Genomic DNA, 26,679 nt, shown 5'->3' with positions numbered 1-26,679 from the left:
TGAAATTAAACACGACCATTAGTAAACGCCTAAAACAGGCGGCACCCCATTCCCACGACAAGCCAGGCGGAGGGCTGGGCAGAACGACATGTATTTTAGGGCTGTCAAACGATTAATCGCATCCAAAATAAAAGTTTGTGTGTATGTACTGTGTATAATTATTTTGTATATATAATTACATACACGCATGTATATTAAAAAAGTAATTTGCATTAGAATATATAAATAAGATATATATAAAAATAAATAATGCATACATACAAATAATTATACACACATATTATGTGTAAAAAAAACCAAAAAACTTTTAATAAAACAAACTTATTTTGGATGCGATTCATTGTTTTCCAGCCCTAATATATTATGCAACAACAGAAATGTGTCAACCAGTAGAGTATGATTTAGCTGTGTAAACATGATGTACATGTTGGTTATTTGTGCTCTTCAAGCGGTTGCAGTTTGACCCTTCACATTTCCGGGGATCTCAGAAGGGGAAGTCATCATAGTTGTGTGTAAGCGTCTTTAGTAATGAACGGAAACTACACAAAAATATATAGCAAACTAAAAAAATCCACAATGTCTATGATTTTACAAACCAGGAAAAATACTGAGAGATTGATTACATTGGTTTGAAGAGAGAAAGATGTAAAATGTGCCGTCATTCCCTCAGCCATTTTATTAGAAACACTATCGCAACGTTAACTAGTTTTCTGTAGTTTAATGCAATTTAAAGTAATACAACACAAAACAGAGTAACAAATGAACATTATTTAAAAAAAGATAAAAATATTAAAATATAGAAAAAACTAATTTACGCTAACTGTGGAAATGCATCACAGTCTGTGAAAAAAGTCCATTTATATATAAAAAGGCTAGATAGAGTGCATATATTTGCTACATATTGCCATTTTGAGTGTCCTTTATAATGTTTCTACACTGATGCCATTTGTTATGAACAATATTTTTTGGTTTGCCTCCATTATATTCAGAATAAAAAGATAAAGAACTGCAGATTATAATATTAAACTAGATTTAATTGACATTTTTACATTGTTATAAAACGAAACATTTGAATTGGGTTGAATTTTTGTTGTTGCAAGAAGAACTATCGCTATCACGATAATTATTTAAGAGTAAAGGTCATTGCACACGGAGACGGAAATTTTCACGCGTTAAAGAATTATTTACGATGTGTCAATCATGTTTACACACTGCCTCCGAAACTTTCATCCGACATAAAAAAATCCGGATCGGGTTTGATTTTCTGTGTTTTTTCCGCATCCGTAGCAGCAAGCCTTCCGAGAGACGTTCACGATGTTCACGACAAGGACCTTAAGATTGTGTCATACCGCCCACTCCTAGCCCGATGTGTGTAACCAAACCCAATGACTGAAAAATGCAGTGAAACTGATGCTCACACAATCATTCACATGACTGTACATGTCTGATCAAGGCAGCATGCAGAACACAGTAAAACACAGAATTAAACGTTGCGAGGGTCATGAGGGGTGACTGAAGCATTCAGATGGGTCTCAGTGCACCAGTCCAGCTGTTATCATCATCACAGATCATTCACACATTCAGTACATTAGTGCTCATCAACCTTTAAACACTCCAGTCAACGCCTACAGGACAACCTGAGCAATTTCCCCCAATCCTCAACAGGTTCAGCTGGTTATTAAATGGAGACTTCTGGATGCTAACTGGTCAATAGAGACCCATAGAGTCCAACTGTAACCTTAATTTAGATGGCCAGGGCTAAAAGGATGACACTTAATGAACAAGATTAATAAAACAAAGCTTTAATGAGTGTAAGTGTCCTAATATATGTGTATCATGTTGCATGTATATGTGTATCATGTTTACAGAGCAATATCTATTTGGAATCGACTCTCTGTCTCATCACGCAGAATTCAGAACAAATACAAATTTAAGAGGACAGTAACCCAGGAACTGCTGCAAATTACCTCGTGAAAGCTGGAAATTATGTTCTTTCACTTGGTAATATTTTGAATGTAAGTGCAATGTTTGAATTCTTTTGATTGTAATTTGTGTTGTTATTGCTTTGTGTAATTTTATGTTGTGAATATTTTAAAGAGGACCCCAGGAAGATTAGCTGCCATTAAATGGGCCGCTAATGGGGATCCTAATAAAACAATAAAACAACAATGTTGCAGCCTTATATAATAGCACAAAGGTATGAGAGGCCATGGTATTTTGTGAATATAATCACAGCTGAAGGAGTTGCACTTAATGACGCTGTGTAGATTATTGTTCAAACATTTGTGAGACTTGTTATTAGTTTATGTATAATCATAGTTCCTGAGCATTAAAAATAGGCAAGAAAATGGTTTGTAAGCACTAAAAAAACTAGGAATATCAAAGCTGAGAAAGCCTAATAAACTGCTAATTTATGGATAAAAGTGAACACTTTTGTACTTTTTGTGAAGCAGAATTATCATCTGACCCACGGGATCAAGTTAAAACACCTTTATTTTCTTCCATTTCTCTTTAAAACAGGGCATTACCTTTAGTTACATGTTAAAAGAAATGTGAATTCAGCAAATTAAAAATGACTGGCAGCCGACACAAAACACCTGTCCTTAGACATCATCGCTAAAATCAGGTTGTGTGAGCAATAATGCAGTGCAAAAATAAACTAGCTGTGCAAAGATATAATTTTATGGGAAGACGCCATCATTCCTCCACTTTTTAAACTTGTTTACGGTCATAAATCAGACAAATCACAGTTACACTACACATTTTTCTCTAACCACTCAAGTGACCAATCACGGAGCGAGTGAAACAGAAGCGCTCAAGCGAAGCCAGTAATGCGGCAGCAGGAGGCCACAGTCATGAGGAGGGACGGGAAGAGCTCGGGGTCATGAGAAAAGAGACAGGCGTTCTCAGAAACTCAAGGTCATTGGAGGGTTTCACTCCCCTCGGGGACGGAGGAAGCCTGACCGTCAGCGTTCGGATGTTTACTCGACTCTACACACTGTTGAGGAATGCTCAAATAACCCCAATACACAAACACACGGATGCTTTAGCTCACAATCATGTCTGTGGGCACATTTAAGTGATGAGGAGGAGTGTTCACTCGCTCATGTGTCAAACTGTCTTGCTAATCAATTAGATGATTACAGTGTTTGCAAGGCAGGAGTGTCTTAGAAAGTCCTATTAATATATATATATATTTTTTAGTTCTTCATATTTTTTCTGAAATTAATTACAGATTCTATTTGGTTTCATGGACAATTTCAACCTTGTTATTGTTTTTCATGAACTTTATACTTTATGTTTTCCTAAAACTGTATGTTTGTTAGAGAGATTTCAATGGAAAAAGCTGATTATATATGCCGGCTTCAGTTGAACGCACAACCAATGCCACGTCACCATTCGGTTTTGAAGTCTGAGGAAATGCAGGCCAATCACAATCATCAAATAAGTGTTTGCTTGTGAATCAGACTACACTGCTCACTTGTTTTTTTTCGCAGTACGAAAAAATTAAATAAAAGCATTTTGCCCATTTTTAATGGCATTTTCATGCCATAACTAAGAAAAAAATAATAGATTTTTCTGTGGCGTTGGAGATTCGGCACCAGTGACACCAGCTGCTGGGGACATTCACCTCAGCCTCTCACTGCACGCTTTACTCCACTGACTTGCATTCCTACACATGCCGATGTGGGAGACCGGAAACACAAGCTCATGCAAATATCCTTGCTTTCCAAAGTTCAAGTTTGGTCAAGTTTGCAAGATCAGCATGACCTCTGAGCAGAATTAAAAGAATGAAAGCTTTAAAGATCTGCAGTGTGGCAGTAAAGTAGATCACATATTTGTACAATTTTGGATGAATTATATGTTAAATTATGTTTAAATTTTTTTTTGCCGTGTCCATAGATATTTTGCATGCTCATAAAGTGGCGGCAGCTTCAAGTGTGCAAATCTCATTTGCATACTGAGTGTTTTTTGCATTTACTTTCATTCTAAATTTGTGATCGGCCCTTTATTTTACTATCAATTTCCCAGTGTATTTGGCTTTACAACTCTCCTATCATTTGACTTTACCACTATTTTTTGGGTCCCACTTTATATTAAGTGGCTTTAAGTACTATGCACTTACATCGAAATGAATAATTTGATACAATGGACGTATTGTTGTACATGCATGTTTTTACATTGTACTTATATTTTGAAAATACCTGCATGTAATTACACTGTTGACCTTCCCTTATACCTTAAACCACTCCTGTCCCTAACCTTACCTGTATCACACCTCAATAGCAGCACAAGTGTTTTACAATACAACATTAAGTGCATTGTACTTAAAGCCACTTAATATAAAGTGGGACCATTTTTTGTTGCCTTGCAAGCACGGGTATTTCCTTCCAAATGCTCCAATGAAATAAAAGAATTAAAAGAAAACCTGTTAAGCACATGCTCTCCCCTCCACTCTCTTCATGAGGCTGTTTTCCTCAGTAAAGCTCCTCAGGGAATATGTTCCTATGCATCTGAATATGCTGGTATTATATGGTTTGTTTTAACAACCAGTTATGATGAGCTCCTGATAAAAGCTTGAGTAATCAATATCACTATTGGCTGCTGGGGTTAAAAAAAAAATCAAATAAACTCGATATTTGCTGAAACATCCTGACCTGAGCATCCCAAACGTTTCATTCTTTTATCTCTAATTTTATATAGATTTTGGCACAAAGTGAGACCAAACTGTGAACCGGTAAGCGAACGCAAGGGAATGCACTGTTTTGGGCAAAAGCTCATCTCATGACCCTCGTCAGCTGAGGCGTCACTGGAGCAGAGAGAGTCATGTGACCAGAGCCAGGGATTTCTGCCGTGGTCATGTGACTTCTCCAGCTGAGGTGAAGGAAGCAATGCGGGAAATCAGGAAAACAGGGAACCTTACCTTTTACCGGTCCAATGTATAGTATCTCAGAGGCTTGAGGAACGAGAGGAAACGTAGAAAAGAAAACAACAAAGAGAGAGAAAGAGGGGGAATGAAAGGATATAATAAAGAGATTAACAGTTTGGAGGAAAGGAAAGTGTTAACATGCAAAGTGAGACAAGATGTAACAACAGTTTCAAGAAGAAATCTCAAAAGAAAGACAGAAAAGGTCTCTTGTGGCTGCATTTATTTGATCAAAAATACAGTGGAAACTGTAACGTTATGAAATATTATTACAATTTAAAATAACTGATGTAATAAGTTTTCAGATGTAATTTATTCCTGTGATCAAAGCTGAGTTTTCAGCATCATTACTCCAATCTTCAGTGTCACATGATCCTTCAGAAATCACTCTAATATGATGATGTGCTGCTTAATATTATTCCAAACTGACTGGTATATGGGACACCAAATCTTCACCCTATTTTGTGTAGAAGTGACCAACAGTAGCACTAGGGCTGCTCAATTATGGCAAAAATCACAATCACGATTATTTTAGTCAATATTGAAATCACGATTATTTAACATGATTATAGGTGCGTGATATGATCAAAGTCTTATTTCATGATACGAGTCATTTTAAAATGTCAGTGAAATTTCACAACCCCCCCCAAAAAAAGTAAACAGTCAGCAAATACAATAAGAACAAACTAAATTACAAACAAAAATACAAATTTAGGGTGTGTTCACACTTGGCGTCTTTGTTGAAGCTGTCAGCGTCTTTTTTCCTTCTTTTTTTTTTTTACATTATAATCCTGTTTTATAATCCCGAGCCTTTTTTTAAACGACACCGTGTCTTAGCGAGACCAGGGGCCGGTTTCACAAAGCTATTTTAGAGCGGTCTATAGTGTTAGACAAGGCTAGAATGTGCTCATAGTCTAGTGTAATGCAGGTTAGACTGTTTCACAAAAATAAAGACTGACTTAATTTAGACCAAAAACATTAGACACCTTACCCCAGGCTAACTTAGGTCTAAGACTCTGTTACCTTGGCAACCAGCAGTAACAATCAGTTACATTACAAACAGCCAAAAGAAAAGGGAAAATGGCTCATCATTTAAACATTTCTTCTTGTTACTACATTCTCCGCTAAATTTCCCAAGTAAAATGTCCTTGTAACTGTTAAACTCCTCCAACAAACACATATTTTCCGCTGGGGTAAACTGCACTGAGCGGCTGAATGCGCTTACTCGATCCGCCATGTTTTTTGTTTTGAAAAGTGTCTTATTTTACCCAGAATGCATTGCAGTGTTGTCCTACTTAAGATAGTCAGAGCTTTGTGCAACGGTCTGATTTAGATGTCTATCTGAAGTCTGACTATCTACTATATCTAAGCCATAGTCAAAGTCTATCTTTGTGAAACCGGCCCCTGTCGTTTCCATAACAACAAAAAATGGTGAATGTGCCGGTAGATGGACTTACTGTACTAGTGTCATAGCACAAGGAGTTATACGACATGAGCACAAAACTCTACCATAATATACACCATAAAGAGGCTGTGTGGGCACAGACTTGACGGATCCTTGGTTGTTCAGGTAAGTGTATCATCTACTACTTGTTAACAAAACTATCTGTTAACATTAGCTCACATTATCAATACCGTAACCAGCTGATAACAAATGTCACTCCCTCACACACAGCGGTAATTCAGGCAAAAAATCTCTGAATGCTCCGAGGGAAACTTCGGTTGCTTCCACCTTTTACCATTGTGTCAATTCTCAATTGACTTATATTAATATGCGCGAGGGAGAGAGTGCGAGACAGTTTGTAGACGGTGAGAGTGCGTGCGGCCACGGCTCTCTCTCTGCTCGTTCTGTAGGGTAACATGCGCCCTGTCACATGCGCAGCAGTCATCTATTACTCACGATCAAATAAGGCTTTGGCGAAAAACCCTGATTTGGTTTGGGCTTTTAGGGAGTAAATGAAAGGAAGGTGCGTGGGACAGAATGCAGCACAATAATCGTGTTTTCATAATCGTTGGAAGCCAAAATCGAAATTGAAAATCAATTCTGATGAATCGCACAGCCCTAAGCAGCACTGGAGAGAGTTCAGATGGCGGACACAAATGAAGACAGAGCCTCTACTTGCAGAGCTGATTGTCTCGACTGACGATCCGTGGAGGAAGAAGGGAAAGGAACAGAAACACTCCTGGGTGGAGCTGGTGTCCTGATCAAGCCGTTATCAAAGCGAATCTTATCACAGCGACTGAGTTCAGTCCCTCTGAGAGCGGATCAAGCGGCGGGTCTTCGGCTCATTACTCGCCGTGGCCCAGAACGGCTCCCGTTTCATTTCTCCATCCTAAAAGAGCCTTTGTGCTGTAAAAACTAGGGGTGTAACGATGCCCTCATGCCACGATTCGATAGATATCACGATACTGAACTCATGATACAATATTATTGTATAAACTGTTGATTAAAATGCTAAATTTGGTTTTACATTATGTGTGTACTGACACTAAAACTCTGTAAATTTGAAATTTTTCCTCACACAGTAATGCTCATTTTGGGTGAACGATCCACGATACATATTGTTGCATTTTTGTATAGCGATATATTGTGACACCCCTAGTTAAAACCAGTCTTTATAGCCCCTAAACATCATCACTCCTGCACTAATGTAACGAGGGTCACTGTAAGGTTACATGGAAGTACTGAAGAAACAAGTGGAGAACAGATCGTAGACACGGGCGTTCTGAGTTTGCATGGGGGAAGCACTGCACCGGGACAATAGACCCTATTCATGTGGACCTGGAGTCTGTCCTCTGCGCATCTTAAATGGGTTTAGCGCATCATGTGTGGGGATGCATCTGACTGCTCGCTTTCAAAATGGCAGAGTGACCAAAATATGTGCGGAATCTAAACCATTCACGCTTCGGAGTTAGAGCGAGAGCCTGCAAATGATATGCTTCTCTCAACCCACACGTTTCTCATTTCAGCACTATTTCAACACAACCACCCTTTTGTTTTCCTGCTCCTCAACCACACATTATGGAGCTTCATGGGCTCCAAACCATCAAACTCTGTCCACGCTGCAGACAAGCCACGCGATGTGGCACGACAACCAGAGTCGCTCCAGTCAACCATCACTTTGTGTTGACCGTATCTTGGGTTTGCAATTCGAACCCATGAAGTACTTCAGCATGTGCTTTACCTACACCGTTAGTGTAGCGGATATGAGCTCGAGTTGTGTTGCTTGTTGAAGAGAGGAGTGTTATTGCTATCATGCTAATGTCAAACTATAAAATTAATTTATGTTGAGATGCTTGGCCACTTTTGATTGTTGTTTTCAATGCTTTTTTTAGGGAACCCATAACACTGAACATTTTATATTTGCACATGGCCCTATAATTTCCTCAATGAAGAAAATGGAGATGGAATTCATTACGGAAATCATAATTAAAAAAATAATAAATAAATCTGGATTTATTATTTAATGCAAGTTTATTATCAAAAATGGTTGTAACCAAATTAAGGCATTTCATTGTTGTAAAAAATTTAACAAACTATTAAAGTTGTATCAATTCAATTGATTAGACATGCTTTTTGATTAGAAAAAATTCAATGAACAGATTATGAAAAACAATTTAAACAGAATCCAGAAAAATAAAGGAAAACAGAAGTTTGGAAAATTAAAACTGAATTTGGGGACAAATGTGAGGAAAATAAATAAATTCATAGGTCCTTAAAAATAAATACATTTTTGTTCAACTTTTAATAAATTGCTGTTAAACCGTTTCATGATTTCAATTGATTAGACATGCTTTTTGATTACAAAAATAATAAAAACGAACCATTATTCAGTTCACACAGAACGTGTTTTCCATTCCACTGCACTACTCCTAGTGTTTATCAATGTAAACACACTAGACACGTCTTTAACCGCGGCACTCGTGTCCTTTCAGCGCTTAAAACCGTTCTGACAACGAGATGCACAAGTTAAAGGAAGCTCAACTACACTGACCAGTGTCTCGCACTTATATCAGCAAAAACACATTCTGTGTGAACTGGCCCTTAGATGGTCTAATGATGGACTAAGTGATTATTTAATTACTACAATACTAATTTCTCGCTAAAAATTACAATAAAAGCGTTAAAGTGGAAGAGCCACTTTCAGACACCATTTATTTTTTAGCTCAAACATTAGAGAATCGAACACACAGGATTGTGTGATATAGTCAGTGAAGGATGCATCTATGCCACAGGTGAAGATCTCTCTCATGAGATTCGTCATGTCTTGTTGCCTTCATAACTCTGTATTCTGCATTTTCAGCTTTGGATAGCGATCTGATTTATCCAAATGATTTCATTCACACCTGGTCACATAAATGTGTTTCCGTTCGTAAAACGGATATAAATCCGATCTTCAGTTCCTGTATGCAGATTTAATGGAGTTCACGTCACCGAAAGCAACAGATATGAGCTGCATTTCTAAATCAAAGACCGCAATAGGAGAGAGAAGCAACAGCCCTGGTAAGATCATTTAGTTTCTTTACTTTTAATGAAGATGATTGTGTGTTAAACGACTGCGACATACTTTCAATTAGATTTGCGGTGCAGTGGCGCCTTCATTTCTGGCTATAACATGTCATATAGCCTATAACAGTGGTTCTCAACTCCAGTCCTCGGGACCCACTGCTCTGCACATTTTGTATGTCTCTGTTATTTGACACACTCAGTTCAGTTCATGGAGTCTCTCCTAACGAGCTGATGATCTGGTTCAGGTGTGTTAAATAAGGGAGACATACAAAATGTGCAGAGCAGTGGGTCCCGAGGACTGGAGTTGAGAACCACTGGCCTATAACACGCTCTCACGCGTTTAGTTTTTATGATGATGGTGATGATGTACCTGATCCAGGAGTGAGCAGAGGTCCCTCCAGCTCCAGCGCCTCCTCCTCCGCCTCCTCCAGCTTCTTCTTCTTCTTCTTGGGGTCGCGGGGTTTGCGCAGTAAGGAGAGCTCCTCGGGGTGCCGGATGTCTGCAGAAGAGGCACTCATTGTAATTAAAAGTGAACTCATCACAATACCCCACCTAACACACAACAAGTCTCGGCCGTTTCAAACGGAATAAAGGCCAGAGACAGAAAAGGAAGACTTAGAAACAAGGAATAATACGTTTCAATAAGTCTAAATGCAAACCTTTTTAAAACAAGCCTGAATTACAGCATGTCTGAATGAATAGATTTGTCTGATTTCGATTGCTGATAATTCCCCCTCACACGCTGCAATTAAACACATAAAGCATGAGCTGCAGCACTGGCACAACAAAGTGATTTGATAGCAGGATAATTCATTCACACAAATGACACTTCTTAAGTTGTTCTCGAAAGGAGAACGCCATTTTATTTTTTAACTCCGTTTTTTTTTTTCAGTCTTAATTTCTCTGGATTCCATTTTTTATGCTTTAATTGTCAAATGACTTTAGTCATAAAAGGGCATGTCTAATTAATAATTAAACGTACAATTTAACAATAATTAATTAAAAGTTAAAAAAATTGTCTTCTGTTTAATTTTTTTCTGGATTCTGTTTCAATTGTTTATTTTAAATTTAAATATATTAATTAAAAAAAGCATGTCTAATGAATTCACAAAATGTAATAATTGATTAAAATTTTTACAATAATAAGGCCATATGAAATGTTGAATTTTTAAAAATTTTGAATTGACTTATTTCTGGATTTATCTTTTAATGAAAAATTTATGAAAAGTAACGATTTATTTTTTTATTTAAATGTAATTTAATTTAAACAAAGTGCTACATAACATGTTTACTGTTAAAATAAAAAATGGAAAAAAATTGCGATTGACTTAAACAGTTTTAATTTTATTATTATTATTATTATTATTATTAGATACTGAAAATGCAGATTTCATATTTAAATAGCAGTCTTTTTTGTGCTTTAATATTCACAGACACTATAATATATTATGATGTGATTAAGTGTGATTAAGTGTGCAGCTTTACTTTTTATTTCTTCATCCAAAATTTTTATGGATTCTGCAATTGTGTGTTTTCCATATCAAATCAAATGAGATGTCTCAGCAGAGCAGCGATCTGAAGAAACCTTGAGAAAACGACTCGAGTATGAATACAAGTATAAATTTTGCTTGCATAATAAAGCACATTTTAAGAATCGCTGACAGTTTTGGCACTAACTGACTTTTTATTGAAATTCTTGCACTTTATCGCTCCACTACTTCAAGCGTTATGGCAGGACGACCTGGATTTTCCACAGTCCTGGAGGAAACGAGTGTGACGGAGTGCGAGTGTGTGTGTGTTGGGGAGGGGCTTCACGGCTTGGCAGGAACGGCTTGTTTAGTTGTGTTACTAAAGCAAAAGCATTCCAGAGGTTTTAAGAGCTACCAGATGGTAGTTCTCTCTCTCTCCGAGTCTGCCCTTTTACAGCCATGTGTGAGCGAACCGTAGCAGGACACGGGAGAGCTGGGAGTGAGGGAGCAACTCCTCTCAAATTCCAGTCAACAAACAGAAGATCCTTCAGCAAACGCTCCCAAATAAACATCCATAACTCACATGAAGCTCGTAGGGATCGCTCTGACTGAGAAACCACACATTTCTCATCTTATTGCATCTCTGACAGGCAGTTCTGGTGCCGCGCTCGGAGAAACGCAGTCCGCTTGCTTTAGGAGGTAAATAACAAACACACTCCAACTCATTTTATGCATCACACGAGAAAGCAACAGTTAATGTGAGGAGAACACACCACAAAACAACTGATATCACCAGAGAAAGAGAGAGTTATGAAGTCAGTGTTGAACAATGATACGGCCTCTGAATGACCACACACACTAATTCAAGAGCTACACGTCACATCACAGGTATTCACAACCTAATTTTCCAAGGCCTACAGTAAAAGTAGACGAGTATCTGTAATAGCTTTGACAAATAATTGCAAAAGCAAATCAAAAATATGTGCATGCAAAAAAATGTTTTTCCTGTGAATCTGTTATTCTGCATTTACATGGAAAATGAAGTCAGCATCTCCATAAAGCTTGTCTGCTGAAAGAAAGCATGAAGTGCTCTGGAAATGTCCTGGTAGACGCTGTGTTGAGTGGACAGCACAGTGGACCAACACCAGCCGATGACATGGCTCCCCAAACCAACACAGACTGTGGAAACTTCACACTGGACTTCAAGCATCTTGGATTGTGTGCCTCTCCATTCTTCCCCTTGGTTTCCAAATGAGATGCAGAATTTGCTCTCATCAGAAACGAGGACCTTGGTCCACTGTGCTTTATTAAATCCAGAGTCAACGCAGCCGTCTACCAGGACATTTCCAGAGCACTTCATGCTTCCTTCATTTTCCAGCAGGATTTGCACCTGCCCACACTGCCAAAAGAACCAAAACCTGGTTCAATGACCATGGTATCACTGTGTAATTACTGTGTGATTTCATGTAATATTCTAATTTTCTGGGATTTTGATTTCGTGGGTTTCATAAGCTGTAAGCCATAATCATCAAAATGATAACAAATAAAGGCTTGAAATATCTCACTTTGCATGTAATGAGTCTATATAATATATTAGTTTCACCTGTTAAGTTGAATTCTTGAAATAAATCAACTTTTTGATGATATTCTAATTTTATGACCAGCACCTGTAGGTGCATCCCAATTTACATCCTATTTTATATCCGCGGACACTGCGGATAATCCACGGCTCGGGCGAGTAATAAAAAAATGTGACCCTGGACCACAAAACCAGTCAAATGGGTAATTTTTTTTGTTTAAATTGAGATTTATACATCATCTGAAAGCTGAATAAATAAGCTTTCCATTGTATGGTTTGTTAGGATAGGACAATATTTGGCAGTGATACAACCATTGAAAATCTGGAATCTAAAAAAAAAAAAAAAAAAAAAAACGAAACATTGAGAAAATCTCCTTTAAAATTGTCCATTTATATTGGCGATTGTGCAGCATTCACTCACAAAAATAAATGTATTATATATGTACGGTAGGAAATTTACTAAATATCTTCATGGAACATGATCTTTACTTAATATCCTAATGATTTTTGGCATAAAAGAAAAATCGATAATTTTGACCCTTGCATTGTATTGTCGGCTGTTGCCACAGAGATACCCGTGCGACTCGTGACTCGTGACGTGGCATTTGACAGGTCACTGCGGATGAGAGATAAATCATTAATGTGTTGATTTCAATATAGACACTGAACTCTCATTTCACTGTAAAACGCAATGATCATGCGTCACTCTTTTTTAATTTCATTTTCAACAACAATATACATCTCTCTCTTCAGGGAAACCCAATAAAGGAAAGCAAGCCTTGTGGCAGCACTTTAATTAAATAGTTCACCAGGCCGAATAAAGTGTCGGGTGTGTGATATGTAACGGCTGTATATGACAAACTAATAAAGCCTTTGCTTGGGCTGAATGTGTTTAAGTTCTTGTGTTTGAGTTCGGGAAGTTGCAGAGATGGAAAGTGACACTCTACTGTAAGTTTGAAGGGAGTAAAGCATGTGTTTAAGCTATTAGGATTATTAGGATGTGCCATTTTGCCAAAGAAGAACTTTTACGTTAAATACATTTTCATTTAAAAGCAGGATACTTCAGTGCAATGTGTAACCATATCATCACACTTACAGTCCCAGTGTGGTGAGAATCCAGCTTTTAATGTAGTTTATGTGTCTTATGTGGTGTTTTTAATATGCTTTAAGTAGTGGTGGGCCGTTATCGGCGTTAACGTGCTGCGTTAACGCGGGACTCTTATCGGGCGATAAAAAAAATATCGCCGTTAATCTTTTCTCCAAGTTGGGTTGGGAGCTGTCTCTATACTACACAAGCTATGATGACGCAATCTACCCGCGGCCGCGAGGTACACCCGGCTACAACGCATCATATTCGTCGTCATCTTAAGTAAACACGGCTGAAAGTGAAAACTGGTGAAAAAGATCGGTGCAACATCCATTATTTGGACTTGGTTCGGATTTAAGCCGTCCGACGAGCAGCAGCAAACTATATAGACAGAGTGTGTGGGGTAACAGTTCGGTAAGTTAACACACGACTAATCCGTTCTACCACCTCAAATTCAAAACGAAACATAGAATACCAGCGCGCGCTTATTATTCCCAATGTATCTTCTTTTTAACTGAAAAGACATCAGTTAGACAATATTCTAATTTTAAATTTGGGGTTTCATAAGCTCCAAGCCATAATAAACATTAGACCTACTTAAGTCTCTGCAGCTAGTGTACTTACATTTTATTTATCTGCAAAATTATGTTGTATACTTACAGTTTTGCACAATATATGTTCTCAAAACTACATACACCCTAAAAAAAAAAAAAAAAAAAAAAAAAAAAACATTTAGCAGTTGTTTAGCATGGGTCTGTGTAACCTGTTCTGAAATGGTTTTATTATAATATCGTTATCGCAAGAGGCTGCAATGTATATCACAATATAGATTTTAGGCCATATCGCCCATCCCTAATTGATAGCCTATAGTTGATAATAACATAGGCCTACCTAATGTTGCCTACGGACGGTAACAGTACAGTAGTAACTTTTTACAGTCTATGAGTAGAACAGCTTTCTCAAGCAGTTTGTGATGCATTTTGGAAACAGGAGATGAGCCCCTGGTCTAATGCGCCACCTGGCTTGAGAAACCCGTTCTCAAAGACTTACTTTTATAGTCATTATTTGGGTAGCACACATATTCTGAATGCCTTCGGCAGAATTCAAATTAGCCATTTTAATCTAGATTAAAAAAATTAATCTATGCCCACCTCTAGCTTTAAGACAAACCATGTATAAATTCATAAGTCGACAGCATTGCTGAGTATTTCCTCCTTAAAACTGCAGTGAACCAAAGACAGTCTCAAACACACGCTTTGAAATCGCTGGTGTTTGACGTCACAAACTACCTTGTAACCAATCAGATCAACGTGTGATCGTCAACCAGTGGATCTCTGAGCTGAGTGAGTGAGTGGAGGCGGGGCTCATTTGCATATTCATAGCATTACATTCAAGGCATGAAGACTTTTTTCATGGAAAAAACAAACAAAATGATCAAAGATTAGAAAGAGAGAAAGAGAGAGAGAGAGAGAGAGAGAGAGAATAGAGAGAGAGAGAGAGAGAGAGAGAGAGAGAGAGAGAGAGAGAGAGAGAGAGAGAGAGAGAGAGAGAGAGAGAGAGAGAGAGAGAGAGAGAGAGAGAGAGAGAATCTTCCCATCATGTTCAGCACACACTTCAGACATACAAAAGCATCTGGAATGTTAAAAATATCTGAATTCCATTGTATTACGTAACAAAATGCAATGGGGACTCAGAAATAAAGAGGCTATTATAGAGAGTACAGTACATTAGATTACAACCGGCCATTTAATAGCATTTCAGCAACATTTTGCCCCAGTTCCAGCAAAAGAAAAAAAATAAATAAATAGTGATATACTGTTTTTTGTTATCATGAAGTAAAAATGACTCATGGTCATTAACCACCACCCCCCATTAACTGGTTATTTTTCAGTTTGACAAAAGCATTTACCGAAAATCAATAAAAGGCCAAATATTAGATTGCATTTATTAAATCGGTAGAAGTAGTAAAAATAAACAAAAATCCATTAAAAGTCTGTTTAAACACAACTTTTGCAAGAATTTAAATAATCAATGGAACCGTTAATAACAATCGGAATCATTACATTCCTTATAATTCCCATCCCTACTATTCTATATTAATTGTTTGTTGTTGGTTTTTTTTGTATGTTCTCCCATTTTAAACCCCAACACATTTGTTTCTAGCAATGTAGTATTCAAGTAATAATAAAGTAAATACCAGAGAGAGAGAGAGAGAGAGAGAGAGAGAGAGAGGGAGAGGGAGAGGGAGAGGGAGAGAGAGAGAGAGAGAGAGAGAGAGAGGGAAAGGGAGAGGGAGAGGGAGAGGGAGAGGGAGAGGGAGAGGGAGAGGGAGAGAGAGAGAGAGAGAGAGGTGTCATCAGACTTCTGCAGATATTGAGAGCTCATAAGGCCTTGTTTTCCATAAATGGACAGAACAAAAGTTACTCTGCCAGTTACATTGATAAGAATCATTTATAAAAACAAGATTTGGAGCAGTTCAAGGACATGCTGGCTCTTAGTTATGCTAAAGACCAACCATGGCAGCTCAGTGTGTTTAACAAATAATAAAGAGCAAGAAATGTGGTTAGTTTATCAGATAGCAGTGCTATGGCACTATCGCCTCAACATAACTGCAGTGCCACAGTGTTTCCAACACTAGAAGCGTGATGCACAGTAGTGAACACTAGAACACGCCGTCCAAACATTATAAGTGATATTATCACCACACTACTTGCCAACAGAACACCATGTTGTATTATGTAATAAGTTGTATTTGTGAAACTACTCAGATAGGATTATAGAGCAGAATCACTGACATTTTGCAACTAAATATAAATCTGTATTTACAGATTTATCAATCAAATCAAGTAAAAAAATTGATAAATTCTCAAATTAATTTCAAATGACTTGATAAATATTATGTATATGAATATTATGTTTGATTTTTTTTTTTAGCAATGCTGTTGATGTTATACTGTCTTTAAATCGATTAATGTCATTGATACTGGCTTTTATATCAGTAACCCTGCTCCCAACAGCATAGCATACTCCTGCTAGAAATGTGTACTGTTGCATCATGCATTATACAATATTGTAAATTGGAGTTTTCAGACCTTTAGATCATTTGCTTTTTTTCCCGAAACAGGGATTAAAGGTGTCGTATAATGCCCTTTTCAAAAGATGTAAAATAAGTCCCCAGAGTGTGTATGTGAAGTTTTAGCTTAAAACACCCCACAGATATTTTTTAAATTGTCACTTTTGAGGGTGAGCAAAAACACACCGTTTTGTGTCTGTCCCTTTAAATGCAAATGAGCTGCTGCTGCAGGGGGCGGAGCTTCAACAGCTTGTGTCCTTTTACCTCACACACACATGCACTGAAAATTTCAAAAAACGTTTTGCCTTTTATGTTCAAACCGGAGTCAGACAAAGATGGAGAGACTCAAGAAGAAGAGACAACATGTAGACAGCATTTCTGAATGGTTAGTTGATGAATTTATGTTGCTTATGTGTAGTTATCTTCCAGTCATTGATTAGCATATTCTGTCATGATAATCTATAAATCGTGTTCAGGGGGCGGGTTTATGTAAATTCTAGGGTTGGTGATGTCACTAACTCGTGAAGAAGCTCGTTGTAATCTCTACCAGCCTACACCAGCGTGATCGTCAACGAGTGGATCTCTGCGCTGTGTGAGTGAGTAGAGGCGGGGCTCATTTGCATATTCATAGAACCGCGTATACTAAATGAGGCAAGCGTGTCGAGTTACATTCAAGCTATTTTAAGGCATGAAGAAAACATTTTTCAAGGGAAAAACGTTTAAATATGTAATTTTGGTGATCAAAGATGCGTTTTAAGGGATAGAATTATTGAAATTAAAACAAATAGCGGGCAGTTTTCAGTGTTTGCAGTATGCTAACATATAATTCCAAGCAATGATTGTGCTGGGTTGCGAAAAATAAAGACTACAGGTTATTTAAAAACACAAGCCCTTGGATAGATAGAGAAAATACATCAACTCATGAAAACAATTGTGTTTTCAATCCATTTCATGGGGCCTTCAAGCTGCCACTGTATTCTGATTTAACATCATCTCTCCATCCAAACCCTACATCTATTCTCAGCACTAAAGGCTGAATGTGCTCTAATGTATATCAAAATAACACAATTATCATGACGTATTGTTCTTCACGACCAGTGGGAATATTGAGTTAGGCTAATGGAGTTTATTTTAGGGAAGGCACTCACTGAAGGTTTTGCAGATGTCGGACACGGCCTTGAAGACACGGTCAGAGAAGTTGACTTTCACCCTCATGTGCTTCATGTTGGGAAGCTGAAGTCGCAGAAGCTTGTGTTGAGGAGTGAAGAGAAGCCTGGCGTCGGCCTGAATGCCATATTTATCAAGCGTCCAGTGGGTCTTTAACAGCCAGGTCTTCTTCTTTTCCCACCACAGTGCGTGATCTGACCAGTCCTTCTTCACATCTAGATAGAGGGAGAGAGAAAAATATGACAAGGTTAGGAATTACATTAGCCGTGTTTCCATTACCCTTCAAATTGCACAAATTGAAATTGAGAATTGAAAATACACTCAATGGAAACACGTCAATTTAGCAAAAAAAACGTTTTTCGCGCGCATGAGGTGGTTTTTCAGGCAATTCGAAAAAGAAATATTTCACAAAACTGCAATGGAAACAGTTTTTGCTCATTTACAGGTCAGCTGACGTAGATGATGCGGTGTGTTTGGACAGAATACGAGACAGAGTTCTTCATTAAACTCATAAAAGACAAAAGAATAACAGAAATACTGGATTCTAAACCTCAAATAAATGCCACAATCAAGAGCTTGAAGAAAAAATGAGGGAGAAACACCCAGAAACTCCTCATATGTGCCGCTCAAGTATAAGGGTCTTTCCTTACCATTAATGCTTGGATAACACACATACGTCTCCTTCCATTAATAATAATGGCCAGTGCAGTGGCTGGGATTTATGTAAACCTACCAACATCCATTGCCATAACTTTTGGAATGACTTATCACGAGAGGAAAAAATGACGTTTTAGTCGCATAACATCGGTTAATGGAAACGCTGTCATTTCGAAGAAGTTTTGTCGACATTTAGAAGAAAAAAAGAAAAGAAAAAAATCATCGCTAAAGTTTTGCACAAATCTGTAATGGAAACGCAGCTTTTGATAAACACTCGGGATGAAAAGTAGCCAAGCTAAAACTGGCCTCTAATTTGCTTTCACATCCAGCAATGCAATAGAGTTGAACGAGAGGTCAACTAAAGAGAAACGTGGTTCAGTGTCAGATGTGTTCGTGTGAGACCGCACTTGCAAGAGTGGAGGCTTGCGTTCTGGCCTGGATGAAAGCGTTCGCCGGGAGGCTCGAGCACACGGGCCGAGAACAGGAGCAGTTGGAGGTGAAGCGCTGGGAATGTTTGTGTGTGTGAGTAAGGAGATCAGGGTCAGCCCTTTCTCTTTGTTCCAGATTCACATTGTAATCTGAGTCTGATACTCTAAACCAGCTTTTCCTCTAACAGATGCACACAAACAACTCGAGCTGCGGGCATTTGTGGAGCTACGGAAGAAGAATCCAATTCACACTTATCAGGTGACATTACACACACCAATCAGGGCTCTGCACTTGTATTTTAGTTTTATAAAACCACTAGTGTTGCCAAAGAACTGGCATTTCTAACTTCCATACAATACCTTGAAACATGTTGAAATTCGATACCACAGGGAAATATTATCACAACATTAAGGGCATAAAATTTGAACAGTTTCTAGGTTAGTTTACGCTTGACCCTCGTCAAAGTATTTTCTAATCAACTGAAACTCTTCTGTCTCTTGCAAGAGTTAACCGTCTGAGGTCGGAAAACGCGCCCCCGCGTTTTGCTGGATTTTCTTCACATAGTAGCACAATAAACTTAAATTACTCCGTCATTTATGGTTATACAGAAAAAAGAAATATAAAAAAAGAATCTGTGATATTTCTACTTCTGTATGTGTCCACTTACAATCAAATCAAAACATTGTGCTTTTGTAAAATAAAGAAAATAAACAGGGTGAACTTTTTTTTCTTGAGCACGTCTATAAACTGAAACAAAACTCAGCGAATACTTGTCACACATTTATAAGCCATACACCTTTATACACATTTAAGTGTGTACTTTTAAATGATCGGATTCAAACTGAAAACAAATATTCTGTGTTTAAGTAATTTGTATAAAACCAACAGGATGTCCAGTATCTCAAACGCTTGCTAATTACTTTTTAATTCGACACGCCCACTCGCGCAAAAGAGATTCACATGCAAATCTCCACATGGAACGTGAACGCCCTCGTTACCTCAAACACAAAACACCAAAACACTTCACAAGTCTCTGCTTTTCGTCGAGTTTGGAAGACACGTCTGAGCTTACATTGGATTTACATCAGAAGAAGAAGAACGCGATTTGAAGACAAGAAAGATGTAAGGTAAGAAATTCTTACTTATTAGTTTATGGTATTGTTGCATAAACTTCACATTGCAGTTGAACTGTTGCTAGATATATGGTGAATATTATACTATTTAGACCCGTGTTTACTGTTAAATACTGTTTGTGGATATCTGCTCAAACATAGATATGTATAACCATAATGTATCATATTTTGGAGCGCGCTGTGGGTTTGAATGTATCATATTTTGGAGCGCGATTGCGTTTGAAAGGAAAAATGCACCAAACATTAGGCTTTATGTTTTTACTATTATCTCATTTCATATCATCATAACGAATGGAAACATTTGAAGTAACATAAGATAATCAATATATTTTTCTCTAGCATTGTTACTGAAATCTTTTGGAAGATTTATAGGCTGCTTTGTAAAATAAAATTATTTTATGCAGTACTGCACATAGCTTATGCCTACAAGGCACAACAAATATGGTGTTCTTTATATTATATATTGTTGGAAACATTTGTGTGTGTGTGTGTGTGTGTGTGTGTGTGTGTGTGTGTGTGTGTGTGTGTGTGTGTGTGTGTGTGTGTGTGTGTGTGTGTGTGTGTGTGTGTGTGTGTGTGTGTGTGTGTGTGTGTGTGTGTGTGTGTGTGTGTGTGTATTCTGTGAATTTTAAAAAGCAATTTTAACCAGAAAAATCAAAAATGTATTCCCAAAATCGTGCAGGCCTAGTTTCTCTTGATACCAGTATGTTCACTTTTTTCTTTTCTTTCAGGGACCAGATGCAACTTCAACATTCACATGAGTCTCTGTACATGAACATGGTAAAGTGAAAATCAAACACCTTGGAAATGGTATGTACAATGTTTTTAGGAATGGCACAAAGGTCTCTGTCTTTGGATCATTGTTTTCAATGTGCTCTTTTGTCATTTGTTGTGTATTTTTGGATTATGTTGTGTTGTAAATAAATCCAAACAATCTAAAAGCCATTCTTTTTTAAATCTCCTCATTCTTTGTGCAAGGTTGCTCTGAATGACAGGGCCTGATCGCTCCTAATAGGGCAGTTAGGGGAGTTTCTTTGTCTTTCTCAGGTGTTAAAAGCTTACATATTCATGAGATGATCACGCCTCTTCGAATATGGCTTTGTCACACAAAACACGTCTTAGAAATTTTAAATCAATATATTGTCTTATCTGAATGAGCAGTCAGGGTGATTTTCACATAGTTTTGGAGCAAATATTCTAGGCTACGTCATACAATTTTCAAAAGTCTTGTGAAGAAATAATCAGTATGGGTTTCATGGCCTTATTTCAGTGACAATTTTTTTTTGTATTTTCACAAACCACGCATAAATGTCATTATCTCAAAACTACAAACTTTTACATACATGCTGCTGATATATTATTGTAGCAGAGTTTGTGCTGAATACAGTGTAATTAGACTTTAGCCATGAAAATGTCACTAGTAACAGAAAAAAACACAAATGTCAGAGCATGTCAGAACACCTCCAGGCCCAGAAAACAGCTCAGACCTCAGAGGGTTAAACCGTTAAACCCTTATGCTTTTGTTTTGGTGGAAAACTACAAATCAAATCACTTTATTGTCACAACACCATGAATAAAGTGTGCACTGTGCAGGTGGTGCAATCCTTCAGCATGGCAGTATCGGATATACACACTAAACACACTGACAATACAATAGGATATTATACTATACACTCAACAATAAAGTCGAACCGCACCGTTCTCCACCCACGTTCATCTCAGATCAAGACGACGCATAAGCATCTATAATATGATTTGTTGAAAATAATCAAAACAGACAGACAGAGTTAGGCTAATGTATGTGTCAGTCGATGGATACGCATTCTGGCTTCCCCCAATCTTTGTTCAATATGAGTGCCAATATGAGCAGTCATTTACGCCATCCTAACGCACAGAACTTGCTCACGCTGTGGGAAGACTGATGTGCGCACACACCCGAAGCGCCTTATTAATTCTCTTTCATATCTCCCTACGCTTAGACAAATTCACACACATTTATCTCAATATGTCCACCTTTCAGAGTGTCCAAGTAAACATAGCCGGTTATGGCTTAAGTAAACAGTAGAGGAAGAACGCATACTAATATTCCTGCTGTTCTTCATGTTAATCAACCAACAAAAGACTCACTCGCTGCTCTTCACTAAATAACGTCAACTCACTCGCTGCTCTTCACTAAATAACGTACATTTTGTACATTTAATAAGGATTAACCTTTATTTCATTTGTACAGTAAAGATTATATGCAGTGTTATTTTACATTTGATTTCTTTATTCAGTTTCTGTACCTGAGAACTGTTAGACCTAAGAGTTTATTTCATTTGTATATTTATTATATTGTATTTATTTATTTGAATTATTGCTTCGTTTAATTATTTGTTCTTTTTTTTTTATTAAATGACCGTTTTCTTGTTTTGTTTTTTATAATCTTTGAAATTTATATTAGTAGTTTTAGCTGGAATATTGAATTTATATTGAGATCTTATGAACCGGCACATCTGGATCGATACCCAGCCCTAAAACGGACGAACACACAAATAATGTCTTGGTGAGTATCCTAGCAGACACAGTCGTTCACGTCTTAAGTGAATGAAACAGTCGAATGTTAAGTGAATGAACAGTCGAACGTTAAGTGAATGAAACAGTCGAACGATAAGTGAATGAAACAGTCGAACGATAAGTGAATGAAACAGTCGAACGATAAGTGAATGAAACAGTCGAACGTTAAGTGAATGAAACTGTCGAACGATAAGTGAATGAAACAGTCGAACGTTAAGTGAATGAAACAGTCGAACGTTAAGTGAATGAAACAGTCGAAAGATAAGTGAATGAAACAGTCGAACGATAAGTGAATGAAACAGTCGAATGTTAAGTGAATGAAACTGTCGAACGATAAGTGAATGAAACAGTCGAACAATAAGTGAATGAAACAGTCGAACGATAAGTGAATGAAACAGTCGAACGTTAAGTGAATGAAACTGTCGAACGATAAGTGAATGAAACAGTCGAATGATAAGTGAATGAAACAGTCGAATGTTAAGTGAATGAAACAGTCGAACGATAAGTGAATGAAACAGTCGAACGTTAAGTGAATGAAACAGTCGAACGTTAAGTGAATGAAACTGTCGAACGATAAGTGAATGAAACAGTCGAACGATAAGTGAATGAAACAGTCGAACGATAAGTGAATGAAACAGTCGAACGTTAAGTGAATGAAACTGTCGAACGATAAGTGAATGAAACAGTCGAACGATAAGTGAATGAAACAGTCGAATGTTAAGTGAATGAAACAGTCGAACGATAAGTGAATGAAACAGTCGAACGTTAAGTGAATGAAACAGTCGAACGTTAAGTGAATGAAACAGTCGAACGTTAAGTGAATGAAACAGTCGAACGTTAAGTGAATGAAACAGTCGAATGATAAGTGAATGAAACAGTCGAACGTTAAGTGAATTGTATTTCAAACTGTTAGAAACCTGAAAAGCACTGTTTATTTCATTTGTATCTTTGCTCTATTGTATTTATTTGTGCTGTTGCTTTTAGTTTGATTATTTGTTCTTATTTTCTTTATATTTTTGTTTGACAGTAGTGTGAGTCATTTGAACCGTCGCACCCGTACTATACACAGAGCACGCGAACATACGCAATAATCACAGATTATGTTCACCTCTGCAGAAGTGGTGTGTAGTCTGCAGTGAGCAGTAAAGTATGCATTAGTGCAGCTGGAAGGGAAGCTTGAATATGATGATGATAGGTTTAACAGGCACTTCTCATTCAACTGTGTAATATGCTGTAATCATCTGTCCACATAAGTATTGGAAATTATGCAAATGTGAAGAACATGCATAACTAGCACACATTATGCTCACAGCAGACATGGAGTTCACTGCATTTCTGTGAAGCTTTTCATGTACAAATGTTCACAGCGCAGGCGCAGCGCTTCACTCTGAAACACGAAGTGCAATGGACTTTAAAGTCCCCCTGTGGTGAAAATCAAGCCCATAATGTTGTTTATATGTATATGTGGTGTTTTTAATATGCTTTAAGACAAACCATGTGTAAATTCATAAGTCGACACCATTGCTGAGTATTTTCTCTTTGAAACAAAGACAGGGTTGAAATCGCTGGTGTCTCTGACATCACAAACCTTGTAACCAATCAGATCAACGTGCCGACGGGCATTAGCATATCATTAACAGCGAACTAGCAGGGGTGTCTCGAGAGATGCCAAGATATCTCGGTATATTTTTCTGTTGATATGAAAAATCGGGTAGATTTAGCAATATAGCCGGTGTATGATGTATATTACGATGTTATGATGAACTATATGACGTTCTGAGTTGTTCAAAGCGTTCCTGCTGATTGTTAGAAGGCAGCTGACTCTGAGATGGCCAACGGGAACATGGTTTGTGTAACATTAGCAACACATTATTAGCTGTTAATTACCTCAGTGAGTTGAGCGAGTGAGCGGGTAAAATAAACTTTTAAATATGTAATTTTGGTGATCAAAGATGAGTTTTAAGGGATAAAATGATTGACTACAGGGGGACTTTAAATAAAACACACACGCTGTGGTGTGTCAACTTGCTGTTGGAGAGAGAGCAGGAAAGTGCAGCTGGTACTGGCATATCGATACTGGGGAAAATGAGTATTGAAACAGTTTCAAATATTTTAGTATCGATATTTATGGTTGAAAAAAATCATTAAAAATCTTGACAGCACCTAAAGACACTAATGCTGATGTGACACGATAATAATTAGGGCTAGGTAGGTAAAGACAAATTTCACGATTCGATATTCATTCGATTCAATTCAATTCCAATCACTGAAATGGTCCCGGGCCGTGAGTGAGTGTCGGGTGGGCCGGTGGAGTCTCTCCATCAGTGATGTCAGCAGACAGGTATGCATGCGAGCAGACAAAAGAACCCGTTCTCCACTCAGCGGCCCACTATCCAGTTTCTCCCTGTGTTTGTGTGACTGTGAAAGTTAGTAGTTTAGAAGATTGTGTTTTCTTTTGCTTACTGTGTGATTTACATTTTTTGGTTCAAAAACACGAAAATTCACAAAAACACTTCTTTATTTTGCCCAAATAAGTATAAAACATGAGTTCAGGTTTATTATTTGTTAGATGACAAAAAATTTTTGAAAGGATTATGAGCCAATATGTTTATTTCTAAAAAAAGAACAAACTAAAAATACATTTTTAAAAATGTATAGAATTTTCAGTTACACTTTATTTTCAGGTGTCCGTGTTACAGTTTAATTATACATTTAAGGACTGAGTAATATTAATGAACTACATGTACTTACTATAGGGTTAGAAAAATGGGTTGGTTTAGGGTTAGTTGCATGTAATTACGCATAATTTATAGTGATTACTACAGTAACATCTGTAACAAAGACACTGTAAAATAAAGTGTTACCAAATGTTCTTATTTTATTAGGACAAAACAATGAACGTGATCCATTTCTGAACACATCTCTCGACTCTCATGTCCACCTCTGTCACAGCTGTGACCGTTTTCCTCCAGACAGAACCGCACTGACTCAGTTTTTCTCCTCCACACCCTACAAACACACTCTTCACACCGGCCCCGTTTCAATGACCACATCTCGATCACCAGCCAACCGTGGCGTCCAGCTCCATAACACACACACACACACACACACACACACACACACACACACACACACACACACACACACACACACACACACACACACACACACACACACACACACACACACACACACACACACACACACACACACACACACACACACACACACACACACACACACACACACAAGAACATGTTCAACTCTTAATCACAGTCTACAATCACTCTGAAGAAGTTTAATATAGAGCTGCACGATTAATCGTTAAAAGATCGCGATCTCGAATCAAACACTCACGCGATCTCATTCCTGAATGACAATGATGCGCATGTGTGTGTTAACAAAATCACAGCACAACATGCACAACATGCTCTGACCCAGAGAGAGGACTTGTTCAACCACAGTATCATTTCTGTTACAAATATTCAAATGATCTGAGAAGTACTTTGATAAAAGTTTATATATAAGTTTGTATATAAACACTGATGTCTATGATAGCGATCAAAATAGAGCAAATCACCTTTTGAAAGTAACGTGGCGCTTTAAATAACGATTACACATTTTGACTGTTAACAAAATGTATTTGTCATTGAATCATTCATACAGGAGATTCATTCAAAAACGCTGATTCATCCAGTAATTATAATTGAGTCATTGAATCATTAATTCAAACAATTAAAAAAAAAATTTTTTTTTATTCGTTCAATTTAATTAAATACTTTTTAATAGACTGCAGCAATTAACATTTTGTCTGAACATCTAGTAAATTACATGTTATTTGGTTTAGTTGTGTGTTCAGAATCGTGGGAGAATCATGATCTCTATATGAAACAAAAAATCGTAATTCTCAATTTATTCAGAATCGTGAGGCTCTAGTTATATAGAGCCAAAAGCTTTTAGCCAACATTACCAACTAATAGAAGTAATCAAAAGAGAAGCATTATTCTGTACGCTGCTATTCTGCTTTGTAATTTTGGGGATATTGTCCTAGCCTGGCAAGCCCACCATCACTTCAACCAACCAGAGTGTTTT

The 26,679-nt window shown here is 37.5% G+C and overlaps 2 protein-coding genes and 1 long non-coding RNA gene across 3 annotated transcripts in view; 1 reads left to right on the top strand and 2 right to left on the bottom strand.

The window, feature by feature from the left end:
* Positions 1 to 26,679, bottom strand: part of fermt2 (FERM domain containing kindlin 2) — an 83,026-nt gene that overhangs the window by 22,358 nt on the left and 33,989 nt on the right. The window contains exon 5 of the mRNA XM_082143684.1: positions 4,925 to 4,957. Within this exon, the coding sequence (XP_081999810.1) occupies positions 4,925 to 4,957 (33 nt within the window). The remainder of the gene's footprint in view (positions 1 to 4,924; positions 4,958 to 26,679) is intronic.
* Positions 6 to 3,881, top strand: LOC309479514. The gene is made up of 2 exons (XR_014199252.1): positions 6 to 1,845; positions 2,178 to 3,881. It is a non-coding gene; the product is annotated as an uncharacterized lncRNA (long non-coding RNA).
* LOC309479493 (fermitin family homolog 2-like) lies at positions 9,770 to 18,059 on the bottom strand. Its single transcript, XM_082143682.1, has 2 exons — positions 17,794 to 18,059; positions 9,770 to 9,936 (listed from the first exon to the last, which is right to left on the bottom strand). The coding sequence occupies exons 1-2, from the start codon at positions 17,867 to 17,869 to the stop codon at positions 9,785 to 9,787; spliced, it is 228 nt and encodes a 75-aa protein (XP_081999808.1). The 5' UTR covers positions 17,870 to 18,059; the 3' UTR covers positions 9,770 to 9,784.

This window comes from Leuciscus leuciscus, assembly GCF_965113295.1.
Source record: "Leuciscus leuciscus genome assembly, chromosome: 17".
Classification (NCBI taxonomy): Eukaryota; Metazoa; Chordata; class Actinopteri; order Cypriniformes; family Leuciscidae; genus Leuciscus; species Leuciscus leuciscus.
This window is presented reverse-complemented; position numbering and strand designations above follow the sequence as displayed.